The sequence below is a fragment of the Primulina tabacum genome, chromosome 13 (assembly GCF_025594145.1).
Source record: "Primulina tabacum isolate GXHZ01 chromosome 13, ASM2559414v2, whole genome shotgun sequence".
Taxonomy (NCBI): Eukaryota; Viridiplantae; Streptophyta; class Magnoliopsida; order Lamiales; family Gesneriaceae; genus Primulina; species Primulina tabacum.
Window position 1 is genome coordinate 6,636,966 of NC_134562.1, and position 19,589 is coordinate 6,656,554.

A 19,589-nucleotide genomic window follows, 5' to 3' on the forward strand; every position below is an offset into this window, starting at 1 on the left:
CATTTGTTGAGAATTAAATTAAATTTAAGAAAGAGGTAAGAGAAATGCGTTGTGTATCCTACCTTCGTTCTACGATAAAAATGTGAAGTCCTTAATAATTTTAAGGAATTCGCGAAACATAGAATGTTGGCTATCCAGTTTAGGCTCTCCTTCTGGGATTATGGCCTAATGCAAGTGCTGCTATTCAAAAGTTGACTTGGGAAAAGTCTATGTTGGAGATTATTGATTCACTAGATTGATTATTTGAATTTTGAATGTATATTTGATTTGATTGCCATAGATTAGATTAGGGGATTAGTTGGTAGGAATCCCAAAATTATAGCAAGTTTCTAATTCTAGGACTGATCTTGCTTTGCAAGTAAGTAAATATATGTGCATACTATTGAAGAAATATACAATATGTAACATATTTTCGCATGAAAGAGAAAGGTCGGATCTAATTTCTCAGGCCACATTCTTTTCGTTTCGTTTTTTTTTCCCCGATTGCAAAATTGATGCGATTTTCTGGTCTTGTTTCGGACCATTTCTGATCGCAGTACATTGTTCCATCTTTTAACCTGATAATTGACAACGTCTACTCCTTTTTAAAAGTGCGGAATATTTTTTTTTTAAGCTTAAAATCATTCAAAATCATACATAAACATAAACGAATAAAAATCTTAAAATCATCATGTATAAAAACATTCATCTCCTTTCAATTTCATAAATTATAATGCGGAAAACATGCAGTTCTCGGGTCGTGTCGTCGCACCAGGCTTGCCTGCTCAGAGTTCGGTACCTCCAGTCTCCTCATCATGAAGCTCACCTGCATCACACACGCCTAGTGAGTCTAAGGACTCAACACACCTGTACCAGGAATAACAAGTACATATACATAGCACACAGCAGTGAAAAATATCATACTCAACATATATTTTATGAACTTAAAATCATAACGTAAACGTGTTGTCTAAAATCATATCGTGTCAAAGCATGTCATCTCATATCATCATATTCGTAAACGTGTCATGTCAAATCATCATATACGTGTCAAGACAGCTCATCGTGTCATCATAAACTTAAACATTTTCTTTTAATTGAATTCAATTCATTAGTTGTGACTTTCGTATCAGCTCTATCGTATCAGCTCTATCGATGAATCCATCTATAAACCGTGGTACCCGGCGGCGGGGGACATCAGCGACAGCATTACCCGCCCACTGAGCCCGGGCCTCAGCTCATCATATCTCATGTCATCGTATACATATACATCGTTAGTCACATCCAATTCTCATCCTTTTAAAATATCATCATTTTCATCACTTAATAAAAACATACGTATGCTTAACTTTTCCTTTAAACCAAGCATGCAACGTATTTATCGTAATTCCATAAAAATCATGAACATGATGCATAAACATTTAAAATGTCATAAATTTTTGCCCATAGAAATCCGAAAATTATTGTTTCACCCATTGACCTCTAAAATTGACTCGAAGCTTACCAAACTACTTAAAATGTCCCAAAACATTTTTTTAAGCATTCCTTAGACTTAAACTCGAGCTCAATACAAAACTTAATCGAGTCATTTTGAAACTTGGACCGGAGTCCCGATTTTAACCCAAAATTTCTAACTTTTTACCATATTTTAAAAACACTCAAAAGACCCTAAAAACCCCAAAACCCAGCTTTTAAACGTTCGAATTACCCTTGGGCAGCTGCTGGAAAAATCCAGCAACTCATCCCTCACCCTTAACCGAGCCACTAGCACACGATCACCACCCCTTCACCAAAGCCGATGGCTCCAGCCCCCCATCAACCTTTCTTGGACCATCCTAGGACTATCCCGAGCCTACTGAACCCACGCAAATCAGCCCATGCACGCTGGAGGCTCAAGCTTCTCGATAGGCTCCTCTCAACTCTCGGCCCTTCCCCCTTCCTTGCCACGGCTCCCTCGCGCAGCCCTTGAGTCAAGACCAGCGGCGTGCGGGCCTTACCAGATCGTGACTCAGACTCCTCAGAGGCTAGTCTCCGACCTGTAGGTTCCCACGCCCCGTCGGCTTCACTCTTGGTCCAAGCTCCCAACCCGAACAAGACACAATTCGCACATCCCTTCAACTCTTCAGCCTACCACAGGCCCTGACCCATCTCAACCCTCAGACGCCCCCTTGACACAATTCACTATCTCTTACAGACAGCATTCGAAGCCCCTTGCACAAACGAACAGTAAAAACGTGAATAACAACCACGGTTTGCAAGAAAAACACTAAAAATCCGAAACCCTTTAAGCACAAGACTAGATCGAAACTTTCATGCACAAAAGCAAATCATCAGCAATATAAACGTGTATGATGCAGAAAGAGGAGTAAAAGCGTGCCTGAAATGATGTACAAACACGAGGAACCCGAGGTGAATGTTGGAGGAAATTCTAATGCAAGAGCAAGGCAAAACCTATGGGGCCTCTTGCTGAAACCGAGAATGACAGCAGCTGGGGATAGTGTCGGCTGTTGTGGATTATTAGGTTTAGGTTAATGATAGGTTAGGCAATATTTAAATAGTTAACAACCAATTAATGGGCCTAATTTTGATAATTAAAAGTTTTAAAAAAAATTTTTTAGCCCAACAAGCTTAAACGTAAGCCTATTAAGTCCAAACGCATTCCCGGAAAATATTTTGTGTTGAAAAGATTTTGAAAATATTAGACGAATCATTAAAAAGTCCCCTGATTCGATAAAATTTGCGTACAAGGTAAAAATAAAGTTTTGCGGGTAAGAATACCCAGTAAAATCCCATTATTTGAAAAATCCACTTAAAACACCATATATTAATTTATAAAAATTAATCATGTATTAAAATAATTTTCCTGAAAATTCTCCGGTGTCCGATCCTCGTTCGAACGTGAAATGCACCTAGAAACCCTAATGCGTGAACTTATAAAATTTCATGAATTGAATCCTATCATGCATGAATTATGCATAAAATGCATAAAAATAATTAAACACAAATTAATGAAATACACATGCATTTAATGCTTTAAATCAATTTAATAAAATACCTAAGAAATTTAATAACTCGCATGCATGTGGTTCACGTGGATCTTCAAATTTTTTGGACGTTACATCAACCCTTCATGTTTCATAAAATTCAGCTCAAGTAAACTCCAACGTGCCAATTGGAGATTTACATAACATTAGAAATTATCTATATAAAATTTTATCTAGATCACATCTAGATTATGTGATCTCATATATTTATAGTTTGATTAAGATATTTCAGTCCAATGAGTAAAAACTCATATTTGGTGTTTTCTCTATCTAGGACATCTACTAGTTATAATTTTACTAGAATACTCAAAGCCTAATCCATCAAAAAATTTTAATCTTGATTGACGATCAGATATCACGTATGTGAAGAATGCAGATGTAACGTCCAAAAATCAGTCCATGTAAACCGCATGCATGAAAATAATTAAATTGCTAAAATATTTTAATTAAATAATTTTAGATTCATGAATGATATATTTGAGTGACTAAATGATAAATTGTGTAATTTTGCTTGGTTTCATAATTTAAAAGATTTTCAGACGAATATCGGTGGTTGGCTGGGGACAGATGACCGGAGACGATTAAAGTGTTAAAGATTTAAAAGCTATTTTTTTAGTTAAGATAATATTTATTTTATATATTTTAAGAATTATTGCATTTTTAATTTCAAGTTTAAATTAATTAATGAGAGTAAGGAATTTTATGTATTTTATAAAGGATTTTTTTAGAAATAAGTATTATTAAATCGTTTAATTTGAAGCTTAATGATTTATAAATTTTAATGGGCTTAATTTATTAATTAAAAACTAAAGTTAATTAATCCTATTAAATAAATATTTGGAAAGACTTTTACTATTTATTTAAAGAAATAAACAAAAATAAAAATAAAATAAAGACTCCTAGACCTAAACACACATACACATACCTACACGTACACACAGATTCACGTAATGTGTTACTGCCACTCCGAGAAGCTTAGTCACGCCTCAAGTCTTTGAGTATTTACTGCTTTGAATTTTTCATGCTGGAAAATTTTTAAAATGCTTTTGCCATATAGAGATTTGGAGGTAGCTTTTTCTAAATTAAATGCATGTTGGTTACGTGGTTTGGACGGTGTGTACAGTTATTCTTCAGAGACGTGGAGAGAATTTGATTTTTGTGTATCTCGAAATTTTGCACTATCTTAGATTAAGTTGAGGCGAATTGAACTTGATGATTTAGGACTGTTTGTTTCGAATTCGACATTGTGTATGAAGAGAATTTTGAAGCTGATGTTTTGGGTTGAATTTTTAGGAATCATGAACTTAGGGACTGAATTATAATACTTTGAGGGAATTAATTGCAAGTTTTTTGGAAATATTGAGGGTGATTTTGCTATAATTCGAAAATATAGGGGCATAGTTGTATGAATTCGAAAACTTGGAGGGCTAAAATACGAAAATTTGGGGCAAAATTGGAGAATTCGAGAATTTTTGGGTCTTGATTGCAAATTTTAGGAGAATTATGGGGTCATTTAGCAATTTTCGAAATCTATGGGAGCCGTTTTGCATTAAATTCGATAGTTTAAGGAGCTAGGAATGCCATAAATTAGGCTTAATCAAATAATACGAGAACTTTGGGACTGAAAAATAAAAGGGTCTATTTGAATGTAGTTAGCAAGTAAATTACCAATTAAGGGTTATGTGAAGACCAAAATTTTACTATACAAAAAGACAAAGTACCAAGTTGATTTTACTTTTTGCATTGAAGATAAATTATGTCATGAGGAGAATAAATTACATGCAACCTTTGGTATGGAGGGAGAAGGCCTAAAGTCACATTGGTTATTAATGTCAACCTTTGTTATAGAGGAGGAAGACATAAAATCACATTGGTGCATATAAATAGTGGCAAAGGAATGGGTGAAATCACACCAAAACAACATCAAAAGTTCTCTCCAAAAGTTGTAATTTTTGAGTACCAAAAATTCTACCCAATTTCAGAAAGTTTTTCTCATTTTTTTACACGTCCAAATCCGATTTTCACCGTTTAGAATATACGTACACGTGTTTGGAGCAACATATCCAAAATTCAGATCAATCCAACAGTTCAATTAGGCGCAAACATTTTTGCAAGGTGACTGGTTTTTAGTGTCAAACTCCAACTTGTTCATTTCAAGATTTTTGGAACAATCTTTCAGGTAAGTGGGTTTATATGTTTTAAAGATTATGTCTGATTTAAAATTCGATCGTTTACTGCATGATGTGAATAAGTTTGGATTTAGAAAATCACCAAGTTACTTCAAAATCGTTTTGTTTCGTCTGTTTGTTCGTTTATGCTTCTCCGTTTCGTTCTATGTTGGTGTCATTCCGTTCGAACCAATTTGTCTCCGAACGATAAGTTATCTGTTTGAACCTGATAATGGTGCATCGGAAAAACCTGTGAGGGAAAAGGCCTCATAGGGAGCCTGTCTATGGGAGAAGGCCCAGAGGGAGTCCGAATGCGGGAAAAAAGGCCCCAGAAGGAGCCCATTTACAGTAGAAGCCCCCAGAGGGAGCTCAAGATCAAGAATAGCCCATGATCATTATAATCTGTTTGTCTGATAAGTTCTGTTATGAAATGTTTTGATTCGAAGTTCTTATTTGTTCTAAATCTGATTTCTGTTCATCCAACTCTAAAACTCTGATTTGTTCAATGTTTGACTTCTGTTCATTCAACTATGATATATTATGCTACGTAAAAAGAAGAATGTTTTAAAAGTATTATGTATCAAATGTTTTCTGTTATTCGATCGGCCCCGCTTGTTGAGTATTTCCCAAAACACTCACCCCCCTTACGTCCCTCTCCAGATGAGAATGAAGAACATGTAGAACATAAGGAGAAGGAGAAGTTCCGGGGATGGTAAAGAATTAGAAGGAAGGAATTCAAGTTCTGGATGTTCAAGCCCATTAGTGTTCATTTGTCTTTCTTAGTAATGTTTGTACTTTTCGCTTCCGCAACCTTTGTATTTTTCCTTCCATGTAAAGAGAATGGAATTTTATGAAATAGACTGGTATTTGGCTATTTTCTACGAGGCTTATTGTTATTTGGTTAACAATGCCGGATGTCACCGACGTCTCGGTCTCGGGGCTTGACATTTAAGTGGTATCAGAGCCGCCATGTTCATAATCAGGCTGGGAGTTTGATAGACAAAATTTGACGAAGTAAAATTTTGGCAAATGCCCATGCCTTTCTATCCAAATTATTCCGATACATCATAATCATCTCCGTTTGTTTAAATTCTCAAATTCCAGCTGTCTCCATAGTTAGATGGCTTATTCCTCCGCATAGAATCTTGAAACTCAATCTTGTCACTGCTTTCAATCTATGCGAAACTACCACTTCTTTCCACTTGTGAAAAATCCAACGAAAGATTTTGTTCGACCCAATTATTTGTCCAATGTTGAATTTTGACTTTACTTTGATTCTAAATCTTTTCATTTGATTTCTATAGGAAATGGCAGGAAGACCACCAAGAAACAATCGTAACCCACGAAGAGCCAATCAGGATGATGAAGAGAACCTACTTCCACCACCACCCGGAGTTAACCTTATTCAAGGAGACATGATGGCAATTGCCACTATTGTGGCCGCGACTTTACAAGGGATTGTGAACCCAAACACTAGCAATGCCATCCAGCAACCACCTGAACCCCAGCCACGTGGTATTAAGTACCACTATGAATCCCTACGAAGAAACCGAGTCCCAACCTATGATGGGAATCCCAACCCGGAAGTTGGCCACAACTAGCTCAAAAATGTATAAAGCCAACTTCATCTGCTGGAAGTGCCCGAAGAACTCTAGGTAGAAGTGGTGATACCATTTCTTGAGGAAAGAGCACACAAATGGTGGGAGACTATTTTGCCAGCTATGGCCGAGGATGGGCCAGTTACATGGCAATCATTTAGAAGGGAATTCCTGAAGCAGTATTATCAGGCGGAATTCCGTTTGCAAAAGTTGAGTGAATTTGAAAGCTTTAAACAAACTTCAGACATGACGGTGATTGAGTACACCTCAAAGTTCAATGACCTCGGAACTTACGTTCCAATTATTATGGCAGATGAGACCCTAAAGATGCATTGTTTCAAGAAAGGGATAAACAGTCGAATACAGTCAGCGTTAGCTGTATTCAAACCAACAAATTTTGCTGACTTAATGGAAGCTGCCATGAGCGCTGAGACTGACATCAAGCGCAAAGATGAAGAGGTTAAGCACAAACGACCCTTTCCTGGTCAGTCATCCCCTAGAGGACAGGATTTTAAAAGACCCAACCAGACAAGTGGACCGTCAAAAGGAGCCTTCCCAACCCCTTACAACAAGGAAATCAGGCCTTGTTCAAATTGCAACATCAGACACTCAGGAGAATGCTACAGGAACACTGGTGCTTGTTTCAAGTGTGGGAGGTTAGGCCATCGGATTGATGATTGTCCAGAGAACAAGGAGAAAGGGATTAAACCAAACACAGAAAATCACAAGCCGAGGGAGAACAAGCCCAATGCCAGGATCTTCGCCATAATGCAAGAGGAAGTAGATAATTCAAACGACGTGGTAGCAGGTACTATTCTGATCAATAAAATGCATGCTTATGTGCTGTTTGATTGTGGTGCTACCCATTCGTTTGTATCCAAAATATTTGCTAAGAAACTGAAAATAGAAGGAGAAACTCTTAGTGAACCATTAAGAGTATCAATGCCTGCTAGAAAAACGATTGAAACCTATAAGGTACATCAAAATTGCAAAATTTGATAAAAATCTCTTCTATCGGCATCACAAACTTGGAAAGCCATGAAAAGTTGTGAAGAAATTTACCTAGCAATGATCAGGGAGGTAAATGACGAAGTTACCCTGAAGATAGAGGAAATTCCAGTTATTCAGGAATTTCCGGACATCATCCCTGAAGAATTGCCTGGAACGATTCTCGACCGTGAAGTGGAGTTTGAGATCAACTTGATTCATGGGACTGCACCTATCTCAAAAGCACCATATAGAATGGCCCCAACAAAATTAAAAGAACTCAAGGACCAACTCCAAGAGTTGTTGGATACAGTGCATCTTCGTGGGGAGCCTCTGTACTATTTGTGAAAAAGAAAGACGGGAGTATGAGATTATGTATCGACTATAGAGAGTTGAACAAGATTACAATTAAGAATAAATACCCTCTCCCGAGGATAGATGACCTTTTCGACCAATTAAAAGGAGCCAAGGTCTTTTCAAAACTCGATCTGAGGTCAGCATACCATCAACTGAAGGTCAAAGCAAAAGATATTCCTAAAACACCCTTCAGGACGAGATACATCCATTACGAGTTTACGGTAATGCCGTTTGGATTGACCAATGCTCCAGCAGCATTCATGGACCTCAAGAATAGAGTCTTCAAACCATACCTCGATAGGTTCGTGGTCATATTCATAGACGACATCCTTGTGTACTCATAAAATAAGAAAGATCACGAGGAACATCTTCGCCTCACTCTAGAGACTCTCAGAGAAAAATAACTATATGTCAAATTTAAGAAATGTGAAGTTTGGCTAACAAGTGTCGAATTATTGGGACACATAATCTCTGAACTAGGTGTTTCAGTGGACCCCAAGAAAGTAGAGGCAATTGTGGACTGGCCTCGATCAAAATCAATAACTGAGATTCGAATATTTCTGGGTTTAGATGGGTATTATATGAAATTCGTTGAAGGATTTTCTTTAATAGCCATTCCCCTCACCAAACTAACACAGAAAAAAACTCTAGATTCATTTGGAGCGAAAAATGCGAGAAGAGTTTTCAGATTCTTAAAAGAAAACTTGCATCTACGCCAGTGCTAGTACTTCCTGAAGATGGCAAGAACTTCAACATATATAGTGATGCATCAAAGGGAGGATTAGGGTGTGTACCTATGCAGGAAGGTCAGGTAATTGCCTACGCATCAAGACAATTAAAACCTTATGAGCAAAATTACCCAACTCATGATCTTGAGTTAGCGGCCATCGTATTTGTACTAAAAATATGGAGACATTATCTATATGGCGCTAAATGCGAGATATTCACCGATCATCAAAGCCTCAAATACTTATTCATTCAAAAGGAATTAAACATGAGGCATAGACGATGGATTGAATTCTTGAAGTATTATGATCTAACAATCAACTACCATTCGGGTAAAGCCACCAAGGTAGCAGATGCCTTGAGAAGAAGAGACGTAGGAAAAGTTAATTTATCGGCTCTTTCAGCTCAACCATACCTTCAAGAAACCATCAAGCTGAAGCAAAATCACGATCCTTCCATAGCAAAAATTAAGGAGCAACTTCAAGAAGGAAAAGCTCAAGAATTCCAAACTGATGAGAAGGGCGTCATGTGGATGAAAGGACGTTTGTGTGTACCAGACCTTGATGAGATAAGACGAGAAGTAATGTCTGAGGCACACAAGTCAAAGTTCTCAAGTCACTCTGGGAGCACCAAATGTATCGAGACTTGAAACAGAATTACTGGTGGAATGGAATGAAGAAGGACATAATTGACTTTGTCGCTAAATGCCAAAATTGTCAACAGGTCAAAGCCGAACATCAACGACCTGGAGGACTCGTACAACCGCTAGAGATCCCAACATGGAAGTGGGAGCACATTTCCATGGACTTTGTGGTAGGATTACCAAAGTCAAGACATAACCATGATGGGATCTAGGTCATCATCGATCGACTGACCAAATCGGCACACTTTTTACAGGTGCGAATGAACTACAACCTAGATAAATTAGCCACCTTGTACATGGACACATAGTAAGATTACACAGAGTTCTAGCAAGTATACTATCTGATAGGGATCCAAGGTTTGTGTCCCGATTCTGGAAAAGTTTCCAAGAAGCCATGGGAACCAAAGTCACCCTCAGCATGGCCTCACCCGCAAACAGATAGCCAAACCGAAAGAACAATTCGAACCTTAGAGGACATGTTAAGGGCGTGTGCTCTAGATTTCAAAGGAAATTGGAGTGAACATCTACTTTTAATAGAGTTCGCATACAACAACAGCTACCACAGTAGCATGGAGATGGCCCCTTATGAAGCGCTCTATGGAAAAAATGTAGATCACCCCTGTATTTGGACAAAATCGGGGAAAAATCCATCACCAGGCCTGAACTAGTACAGATCACGGTTGAAAAGGTAGCCATTATCTGGGAGAAACTCAAAGCAGCACATGATCGACAAAAGAGCTGGGCTGACTTGAAGAGAAGACCGTTGGAGTTTGAAGTCCGAGAAAAGGCTTATGTCAAGGTTTGAAAGAAGTGGTCCGCTTTAGAAAATCGGAAAAATTGAACCCAAGATACATCGGACCCTTCGAAATTCTGGAAAGAATCGGAACCCTAGCTTATCGGCTAGCCTTGCCGCCTGACATGTCTAGAATACATAACGTCTTCCACGTTTCGCAACTAAGAAGTTACATTCCCGACTCGAGTCATATTCTCGAGGTTGCACCACTGCTACTCAACGGCAACCTGAATGAAGAATTTAAATATGAAGAAGTCCCTATTCGTATAGTGGACACCAAAGAACAAATGCTAAGTCACCGCACCATCTCGTACGTGAAAATACAATGGTCAAACCATACTGAACGATAATCAACATTAGAGCTAGAAGAGAAGATGCACACCCTTTATCCCTACCTTTTTAAAGACCAAGCTAATTCAAGTTTCAAGGACGAAACTTTAAACAAGGAGGGAAGGATGTGTAGAACCAAATTTTACTATACAAAGAGACAAAGTACCAAGTTGATTTTAGTTTTTGCATTGAAGATGAATTATGTCATAGAGGAGAATAAATTACATGCAACCTTTGGTATGGAAGGGGAAGACCTAAAGTCACATTGGTGATTAATGCCATAAACTATGCAACCTTTGGTATGGAGAGGGAAGGCCTAAAGTCACATGATGATTAATGCCATAAATCATGCAAACTTTGGTATGTAGGAGGAAGGCCTAAAGTCACATTGGTGCGTATAAATAGTGGCAATGGAATGAGTGAAATCGCACCAAAACAACATCAAAAGTTCTCTCCAAAAGTTGTAATTTTTGAGTACCAAAAATTCTGCCTAATTTCAGAAAGTGTTTCTCATTTTTTTACACGTCCAAATCCGATTTTCACCGTTTAGAATATACGTACACGTGTTTGGAACAACATATCCAAAATTCAGATCAATCCAACGGTTCAATTAGGCGCAAACATTTTTGCAAGGTGACTGGTTTTTAGTGTCAAACTCCAATTTGTTCATTTCAAGATTTTTGGAACAATCTTTCAGGTAAGTGGGTTTATATGTTTTAAAGATTATGTATGATTTAAAATTCGATCTTCTACTGCATGATGTGAATAAGTGTGGATTTAGAAAATCACTAAGTTACTTCAAAATCGTTTTGTTTCGTCTGTTTGTTCGTTTATGCTTCTCCGTTTCGTTCTATGTTGGTGTCATTCCATTCGAACCAGTTTGTCTCCGAACGATAAGTTATCTGTTTGAATCTGATAATGGTGCATCGGAAAAACCTGTGAGGGAAAAGGCCTCATAGGGAGCCTGTCTATGGGAGAAGGCCCAGAGGGAGTTTGAATGCGGGAAAAAAGGCCCCAGAAGGAGCCCATTTACAGGAGAAGCCCCAGAGGGAGCTCAAGATCAAAGATAGCCCATGATCATTATAATCTGTTTGTCTGATACGTTCTGATAAATTCTGTTCTGAAATGTTCTGATTCGAAGTTCTGATTTGTTCTATGTCTGATTTCTATTCATCTAACTCTGAAGCTCTGATTTGTTCAATGTTTGACTTCTGTTCATTCAACTCTGATATACTATGCTACGTAAAAAGAAGAATGTTTTAAAAGTATTATGTATCAAATGTTTTCTGGTATTCGATCGGCCTACGTGCTGAGTGTTTCCCAAAATGCTCACCTCCCTTACGTCCCTCTCAAGATGAGGAAGAACATGTAGAACATAAGGAGCACGAGCAGTTCTGGGGCTGGTAAAGAATTAGAAGGAAGTAATTCAAGTTCTGGATGTTCAAGCCCATTAGTGTTCCTTTGTCTTTCTTAGTAATGTTTGTACTTTTTGCTTCCGCAACCTCTGTATTTTTCCTTTTATGTACATACAACGGAATTTTATGAAATAGACAGGTATTTGGCTGACGTCTCGGTCTCAGGGCATGACAGGTTACATAAAGAATTGTGGTTGAGGAAATTAGACAGATATGTAAGTATGAGGATGTTCTAGGAGGAACGAGAAAAATTGATATTAGCGATTTTTGATGAGAAAGTGAGATTTGTCAAATTATTAACTTTTGTGTACCATAGTGGATTATAGGGAATTACAATTGTATTATAGGTGTTATAAGCGTATGTCGTGAAACACGAAGGATATAAATATTAAAGATAAGATTTAATCAACTATATTTTTATTTTTGGTTTTATCGTAAGATACAAATACCCTTGGTTCAACGATTGCTTTTATATCAAGAAGTTTTGGAGTTTTGTACTCTTGATTCCAGAATTTAGGTAAGACAATTGAGAGGAGAAAATCAGTAAACGGAATTCGTGTATATTGGGATATTAGGCAAAATTATGGAGATAATGTTATGAAGGAGTCGAGGAGTACAAGCTAAGAATATCGGAGTTCGGATAATTTTTGTAAGCTTCGGTTTATAAGATTTGAGAAAAATATTATTTGGAGACTATACGAGGTTGATGGATCGGTTCTAAAACTTGCAAAGGTGCTTCAAACATAATATTCTCAATGAGCTGCAATAGCTCGTGTTCTAATAATATAAACACCGATGAATTAGATCGAGTTTGGTTTTAAACATTCTCAATGAGCTGCAATAGCTCGTGTTCTAAGATTGTAAACACCGATGAATTAGACCGATTTTGGTTTTAAATCAAGCGAAAAATACTCGAAAAAATCCTTTGTTAAGAAAGTTGATTAATTTAAAGTCTATTACCTTGTGTGAACTGAATAACTGAATTAGGGGGATCAGTTCTTGCTTGTATCAGTTCAGTTATGGTGAAAACTGAACTGATATCAGCTCGAACTGATCAAATCAATTAGAAAATTATAGTTAAACAGTTAACTACACAAGATATGTTTATGGATGTTCGGAGACTTTAACTACTCCTACGTCACCCCTTCTACCACCTCAGGTAGGTTCCACTAGAAGACTCTGATTAAAACAACAACTTTTACAAACCCACTCAACTTAGGACTTACGCTACTGCATAACTGAACTACTAGCCTAGACTGAAGGCAGCACTTTCTATCCAACACTTGTTTAACGTCTATGTGTTAAAGACTACATACACAAGTTTAATGTCATTGTGCAAGACTCCCTCAGCTATTCAATAAGCTTAAATCTCTATATATGTGAGTGATTGTGTGTGAATGTGAGAGAACTGATCTACGAATACAACACGCAAGTGTTCTCACACACTGAGGGATTTGTGCTTCTAATCTAAGCTGATAACACGTTGAAGTGTTTCCTCAAATATGGGACGGATTGCTTCTTGTAAGCTGATATAAGTTGAGCGTGCCCTTCTTCTTTTCTCATGATTTTCACACACTTGTTTGTTGATGATCATGATCTTGTATTTATAGAGGCTTCGTGACCGTTCTTCAAGACTCATAAAATATGTCTGTTGCAGTTTGAATCTGTTCCTCGATATTTGTGTCTTTTCCTTTCTGATAGTCATTCTAGAATGTTTTGATTTTAAGCTCTGCTGCAACGTTCATTATTGTCCTTTTGACTGGACAATTACTTTCCTTAATGCACACAGCTGTATTCCACTTAGATAAGCTTGTCGTGTTCTACAAACTGGTCGGCTCCTAACTGATGCTATGAACTGGTTTGGTGATCAGTTGGGTTGTCAGCTGAACTAATTTCACTGCTTCAGTTGAACTGGTCAGCTGGGCTCTTATCAGTTGAGTTCTTCATCAGCTGACCGGGCTTCTGAAGGTCTTCTGCTGAACTACCTATCAGCTGGACAATCAGTTGAACTGTTTAGTTTGGGCAATCAGTTGACACTTTCAGTTTGCGTCTCGATAGCTTCAGTTTAGACTTTGTAGCTTTCTGCACACTTAGGTAAATTCATTAGAAACAAAATTACAAGTTTTGTTAACAACAAAATCAAGATTGCGATCATAAAATGTTCCAACAGAGGTAATTGCAAAATTTGGAGAAGTAAGTTAAAAAGAAATAATTTCATTTTTGGGTTGACAATGCGAGATTGCTATGATTTCTAAGGTTTCAGAAACTTTTGTTTTTGAACTTTTTCACTAAAACTTATAAGGATGGATTCATTTGGGGAAATATTTAAAGTTGTTAAGAAACAACTCGTAGTGTCATAAAATAGTTAATTCTTTTGAGATTATGAAATTGAAAATCCAAGTTCTAATTGGTGATCAAGAGTATAGTTGTTACTATGAGACAATTATTTTATGACCAATTGTAAATATGCATTGGGATTATGTAGTAAGTTTTATTAGGTAAATAATAATGATTTTATGGATGCTAGGTTCTGTGGACTATGAGATTTATGGTAATTGATGGAACTGAAGCCTTGTGGATAAATTTTCGAGTTCCAATACAGGACATATTATTTTTGGGTCAAGGATTCACCTTGTGAATATAAAGTTTTGATTTTAGTAATGCTAAAAACTTAAATTGGGTTATGTAGAATCTTGAATTATCTTGACTACAGTAAGTTAAGAAATAAAATTTTCGGGATAAGGAAATTACTCTACCTTTAAGGATAACAATTAGATAACTACCTTACGTGAAATAAGTCACAAAATATAGACAAGCATTGAGGAAAGAGTAGCATAATAAGTTTTGCATTTATAAGATACTAAGAGTAAATTATTTTGGGAAGGTGGATACAAGTTTTTGTCCTTAGAGTGTTAAGATTTTGTAACTGTAAGGCCATATGACATAATCTTGGGTTCCGAGGTTACATAAAAGTATTTGATATTACAGAGGGATCTAGAATGAAATCATGATGCGAAATGGTGACTCGATAGACTTGAATCGTTTAAGTACTTGGAATGCTTGGGATTTAAGAAAACAAATATATATTGATGATGGTGTTAAGGACAATCGGCATATACAAGAATGAGGTTTTAGTAAGTACCAGTTATTAAGGTGTTTTATAATCATGGATACTATAGGATGACTATGGATCGAAACTGGGTTTGGCAATTGATAGGACTCGTTTTTACGTGTTTTTAGTGTTGTTTTTGAGTCGCGTTCATGCATCATATTAGTTTGTTTTAGTTGAATTTTGCAATTTTTTAGCATTATTGAGCATTTGACTAATCTCGTGTATTCTGTGGTTATTTTGTAGGAATTGAACCAAAAAGTGGGAGAAACTTTGGCATAATATCGAAGAGGTCTCGCTAGGGCGGTCACCAGCGAGCATTGTGGTCTGGCCGAGGATTATTTTGCGCAAGTGTCTCGCTAGGGCGGTCAAAAGTGACCGCCCCAGCGAAAACATGGGACAAGCTCGAGGAAGCTTATTCGAGGACCTCTCGCTAGGGCTGTCAAAATATACCGCCCTAGCGAGAAGCGAGATTGAGAAAGATTTGTTTCCAAATTTCTAGGGACTCTATCCTACACTATAACCTAACACACGAGATCAGCCTTTTTTTGACACACTTTATCAGACTTTTCATTAATTTTTCTTGGAGAGGAGGCTAGGAGCAAAGGAGATTTCGAAGACCTCGAGATTTCCACGCGTCGTGGCCGTCATCCATCGTCATCTTTAGTATTTTCATTATTCAGTATTTTATTTCTTACATTGATTGTTGGTTTTTATCATGAATTTCAGTAGCTAAACTCTAGATTTGTTGGGATTTGAGGGGATCCTACCCCGTACTCGGTGTTGAACATTATTTCTCGACGTTTTTATTAGTGATTTGTTTATGCTATTGTTCTTTCGTGTTTCAATCGAAGCCTAGCTAACTTCCTTTGATTATTTCATGTTGTTGATGAGTTCGATAGAATAGTTAATAATACGATCAAATAGTATAAACCACGGATTTACAATTTTAGTAGATATACGGAATTGGGTACGTGTCGATAGTGATAGTTCACCCGAATGAAAGCTAGTGGATTCCATAGAATGTAATGCAATCTTGAACTGTTAAATATTTGAGGACACTTGAGTACTGCATGTTTTTGATTAGTATTAATATAGCTCGACATAGTATATTAATTAGTCTAGGGAATTCCGTCGAACGCACGAGTAAACGTCGAGTGTAATTAGTTAAACACGAGCGGTAGGTGAACTGATAATTCCCAACAAATTCATTTCTCATTTGATTTAATCCAAATTAATCATTGCGTTCTTGAACACGTTTTCTTTGCATTTTAATTATTTTAATTGTTTACTTTACATTAGTTTAATCATCAACTCAATTTATCGTTACTAAAGAAATTTTAATTGAAAATAAAAATAGTGTAACGCAGTCCTTGTGGAACGATACTCGTATTCACTTACGTTTATTATAACTTGACTATCGTGCACTTGCGATATTTAAATCGAGCTTTCATTTATAAAATAAATTTTGGGATTATTCACTGTGCAAGTTTTGCTCGATCAAGTTTTTGGCGCCGCTGCCGGGGACTGTTGATTCACAATTTTTTATTTTTCAGTTAAATTCTTTAGTATTATTTATTTTATTGTTATTTGATACTCTCATTGTGTTGCAGATTTTTCTTGTGGTGCATGCGAAGATGACTCGAGTTTAAGCTTGAGCCTTTTGACCCCGAAATCGAACGCACAGCTAGACGTCGACTACAGCAGCAAAGAGCGAAGGAAAGAATGGAAGGCGATCAACAAAGAGAGGAGCCAAGGCGTATACCGATGTTGGATTATGCACAGCCGTCTCTTGATGGAGCACGTCCAAGCATCGTAAGACCAGTCATCCGAGCTAATCAGTTTGAGATCAAGCCAGCTATCATTCAGATGATTCAGAACACTGTCCAATTTGGGGGAAGTGCACTTGACGACCCTAATTCTCATATAGCTGACTTTCTTGAAATTTGTGATACTTTTAAGTTTAATGGCGTGTCTGATGACGCTATTCGTTTGCGTTTATTTCCATTTTCACTGAGAGATAAAGCTAAGTCGTGGTTAAACTGTTTGCCTGTAGGGTCTATTACTACATGGGAAGATATGGCAAAGGCGTTCCTGATCAAGTACTTTCCTCCGTCGAAGACTATGAAGCTCAGAGCCGACATTACTACTTTTGCTCAATATGAGCAAGAGTCACTTTACGAGGCATGGGAGCGCTACAAGGACTTGTTGAGGAGATGTCCACACCATGAGCTGCCTCTTGGGTTAGTTGTTCAAACTTTCTACTACGGTCTGCTTACTCCTAACCGTACTATGATAGATGCTGCTGCCTGTGGTAACTTACTGAGAAAGACGGCGGAGGAAGGATATGAGTTATTGGAGGAGATGGCTGCTAGTAGCTATCATCCTCAGTCTGATAGGCAGAGACGAGGTGCTGGAGTTAATCAAGTTAATGATTTGTCGGCGGTTTCAGCACAGTTAGAGGCTTTGAATAGAAAGATTGATGGGATGAGCATGAGTGGGTCGGCTATGCGTCTGCAAGAAATTTTCTGTGATAAGTGTGGGGGTGAGCATGATGTGCAGGATTGCCAAGATGGCAACCCATTCTATGTGCCTGAGGGAGCACCGGTAAAACAAGTGGGATTCCAGAACCGTCTTAGAAATGACCCTTACTCGAACACATATAATCCGGGATGGAGGAATCACCCAAACTTTTCATGGGGAGGTCAAAACAACCAACATCGCCAACAAAGAGGTCCACCATATGTGATGCACCAAGGATTCAAGCCAGAACCGTCTCGGGAGGAGAAGTCCAATTTAGAGCAAATGATGACTAAATTTATTTCTGCAACAGAGACGAGATTTCAGAACCAAGATGCATACATAAAGGGGTTAGAGAATCAAATTGGACAATTGGCTAAGTTGATTGCTAATAGGGAGCAAGGAACTTTACCAAGCAACACGGAAACTAACCCAAGAGAACATGTGAAGGCGGTGGAATTGCGTAGTGGAAAAACACTCGGGTCTAATGAGGAAAAGACCAAGCACGGTGAGGATGAGGTGAAAAATCGAGGAGGTAAGTCTTCTAACTCTACATCTACACCTATTGCACAGAATAAAATTGTTATCCCTCCACCTTTTCCTGCAGCAATGAAGAAAGCTAAATTAGATGCACAATTTGGTAAATTTCTTGAGATATTTAAAAAATTGCATATTAACATTCCTTTTGCTGATGCTTTATTGAATATGTCAAGTTATGCAAAATTCTTGAAAGATATCTTAGCAAATAAGCGGAAGCTAGAAGATCATATGACGGTGAATTTGACCGAAAATTGCTCCGCTTTAGTTCGAAACAAGATGCCTCCGAAGCAAAAAGATCCAGGGAGTTTCTCGATACCTTGCATTATTGGTGACATTAATTTTCATAAAGCTTTATGTGATCTTGGTGCGAGTATTAATCTGATGCCTTTTTCTGTGTTTAGGAGACTGGGATTAGGTGAACCCAAGCCAACTAGGATGTCGTTGCAGCTGGCTGACAGATCTGTCAAGTATCCACGTGGGATTATCGAAGATGTTCTGGTGAAAGTGGATAAGTTTATTTTTCCTGCAGACTTTGTGGTACTTGACATGGAGGAAGATTTAGAGATGCCTTTAATCCTAGGGAGACCTTTTCTGGCTACAGGGAAAGCACTGATTGATGTTGAGGAGGGGAAATTGAGACTGAGAGTTGGAGAAGAAGAAATTATTTTTGATGTTTTCAATACTCTCAAGCACACAATGCACAATGATAGTTGCTTTCGTATTGATGTCTTGGATTCGCTTGTTTGTGATTTTGTGCAGGATGGATTGAAAGAACCATTGGAGGCCACTCTCACTACTGAAAAGCAGAAGGACGAGCTAGACGAGGAAAAGATGGAGATGGTAGCCCATTTGAATGCCATTCCACCTTGGAGAAAGCAAGTGAGGCTTTGACTAGAGGAATTGGGAGACAGAAAAGATTTAATGCCTGAAAAGTCAAGCCTAGAGGAGCCACCTACTTTGGAGCTCAAACCATTACCTCCACATCTCAAGTACGTATATCTAGGAGAAAATAATAAATTGCCTGTTATTATTTCCTCTTCTTTGACAGATGATATGGAGAGTAAGCTCTTGGGAGTTCTCAAGGAGCATAAAGGAGCGTTCGCTTGGAAGGTTTCGGACATAAAAGGGATAAGTCCTTCGATCTGCATGCACAAAATTCTGATGGAAGATAAATACTCACCTCTAGCACAACCACAAAGGAGACTCAATCCAAAGATGCAAGAGGTAGTAAAAGCTGATCCAATTAAACTTCTGGATGCAGGTATTATCTATCCTATCTCTGATAGTGCGTGGGTAAGTCCTGTACAATGTGTGCCTAAAAAGGGTGGGATTACTGTTATTACTAATGAAAAAAATGAGTTGATTCCCACTAGAACTGTT

The 19,589-nt window shown here is 37.7% G+C and overlaps 1 protein-coding gene and 1 non-coding gene across 2 annotated transcripts; one reads left to right on the forward strand and one right to left on the reverse strand.

Annotated features, from left to right (window-relative positions):
- Positions 1–6,912: 6,912 nt before the first annotated feature.
- LOC142521825 (uncharacterized) lies at positions 6,913–7,788 on the forward strand. The gene has a single exon (XM_075625002.1). The coding sequence runs from the start codon at positions 6,913–6,915 to the stop codon at positions 7,786–7,788; it is 876 nt and encodes a 291-aa protein (XP_075481117.1).
- A 9,488-nt stretch (positions 7,789–17,276) lies between these two features.
- On the reverse strand, positions 17,277–17,383 carry LOC142523509 (small nucleolar RNA R71). Its single transcript, XR_012814699.1, has one exon. It is a non-coding gene; the product is annotated as a small nucleolar RNA R71 (small nucleolar RNA).
- Positions 17,384–19,589: the final 2,206 nt, after the last annotated feature.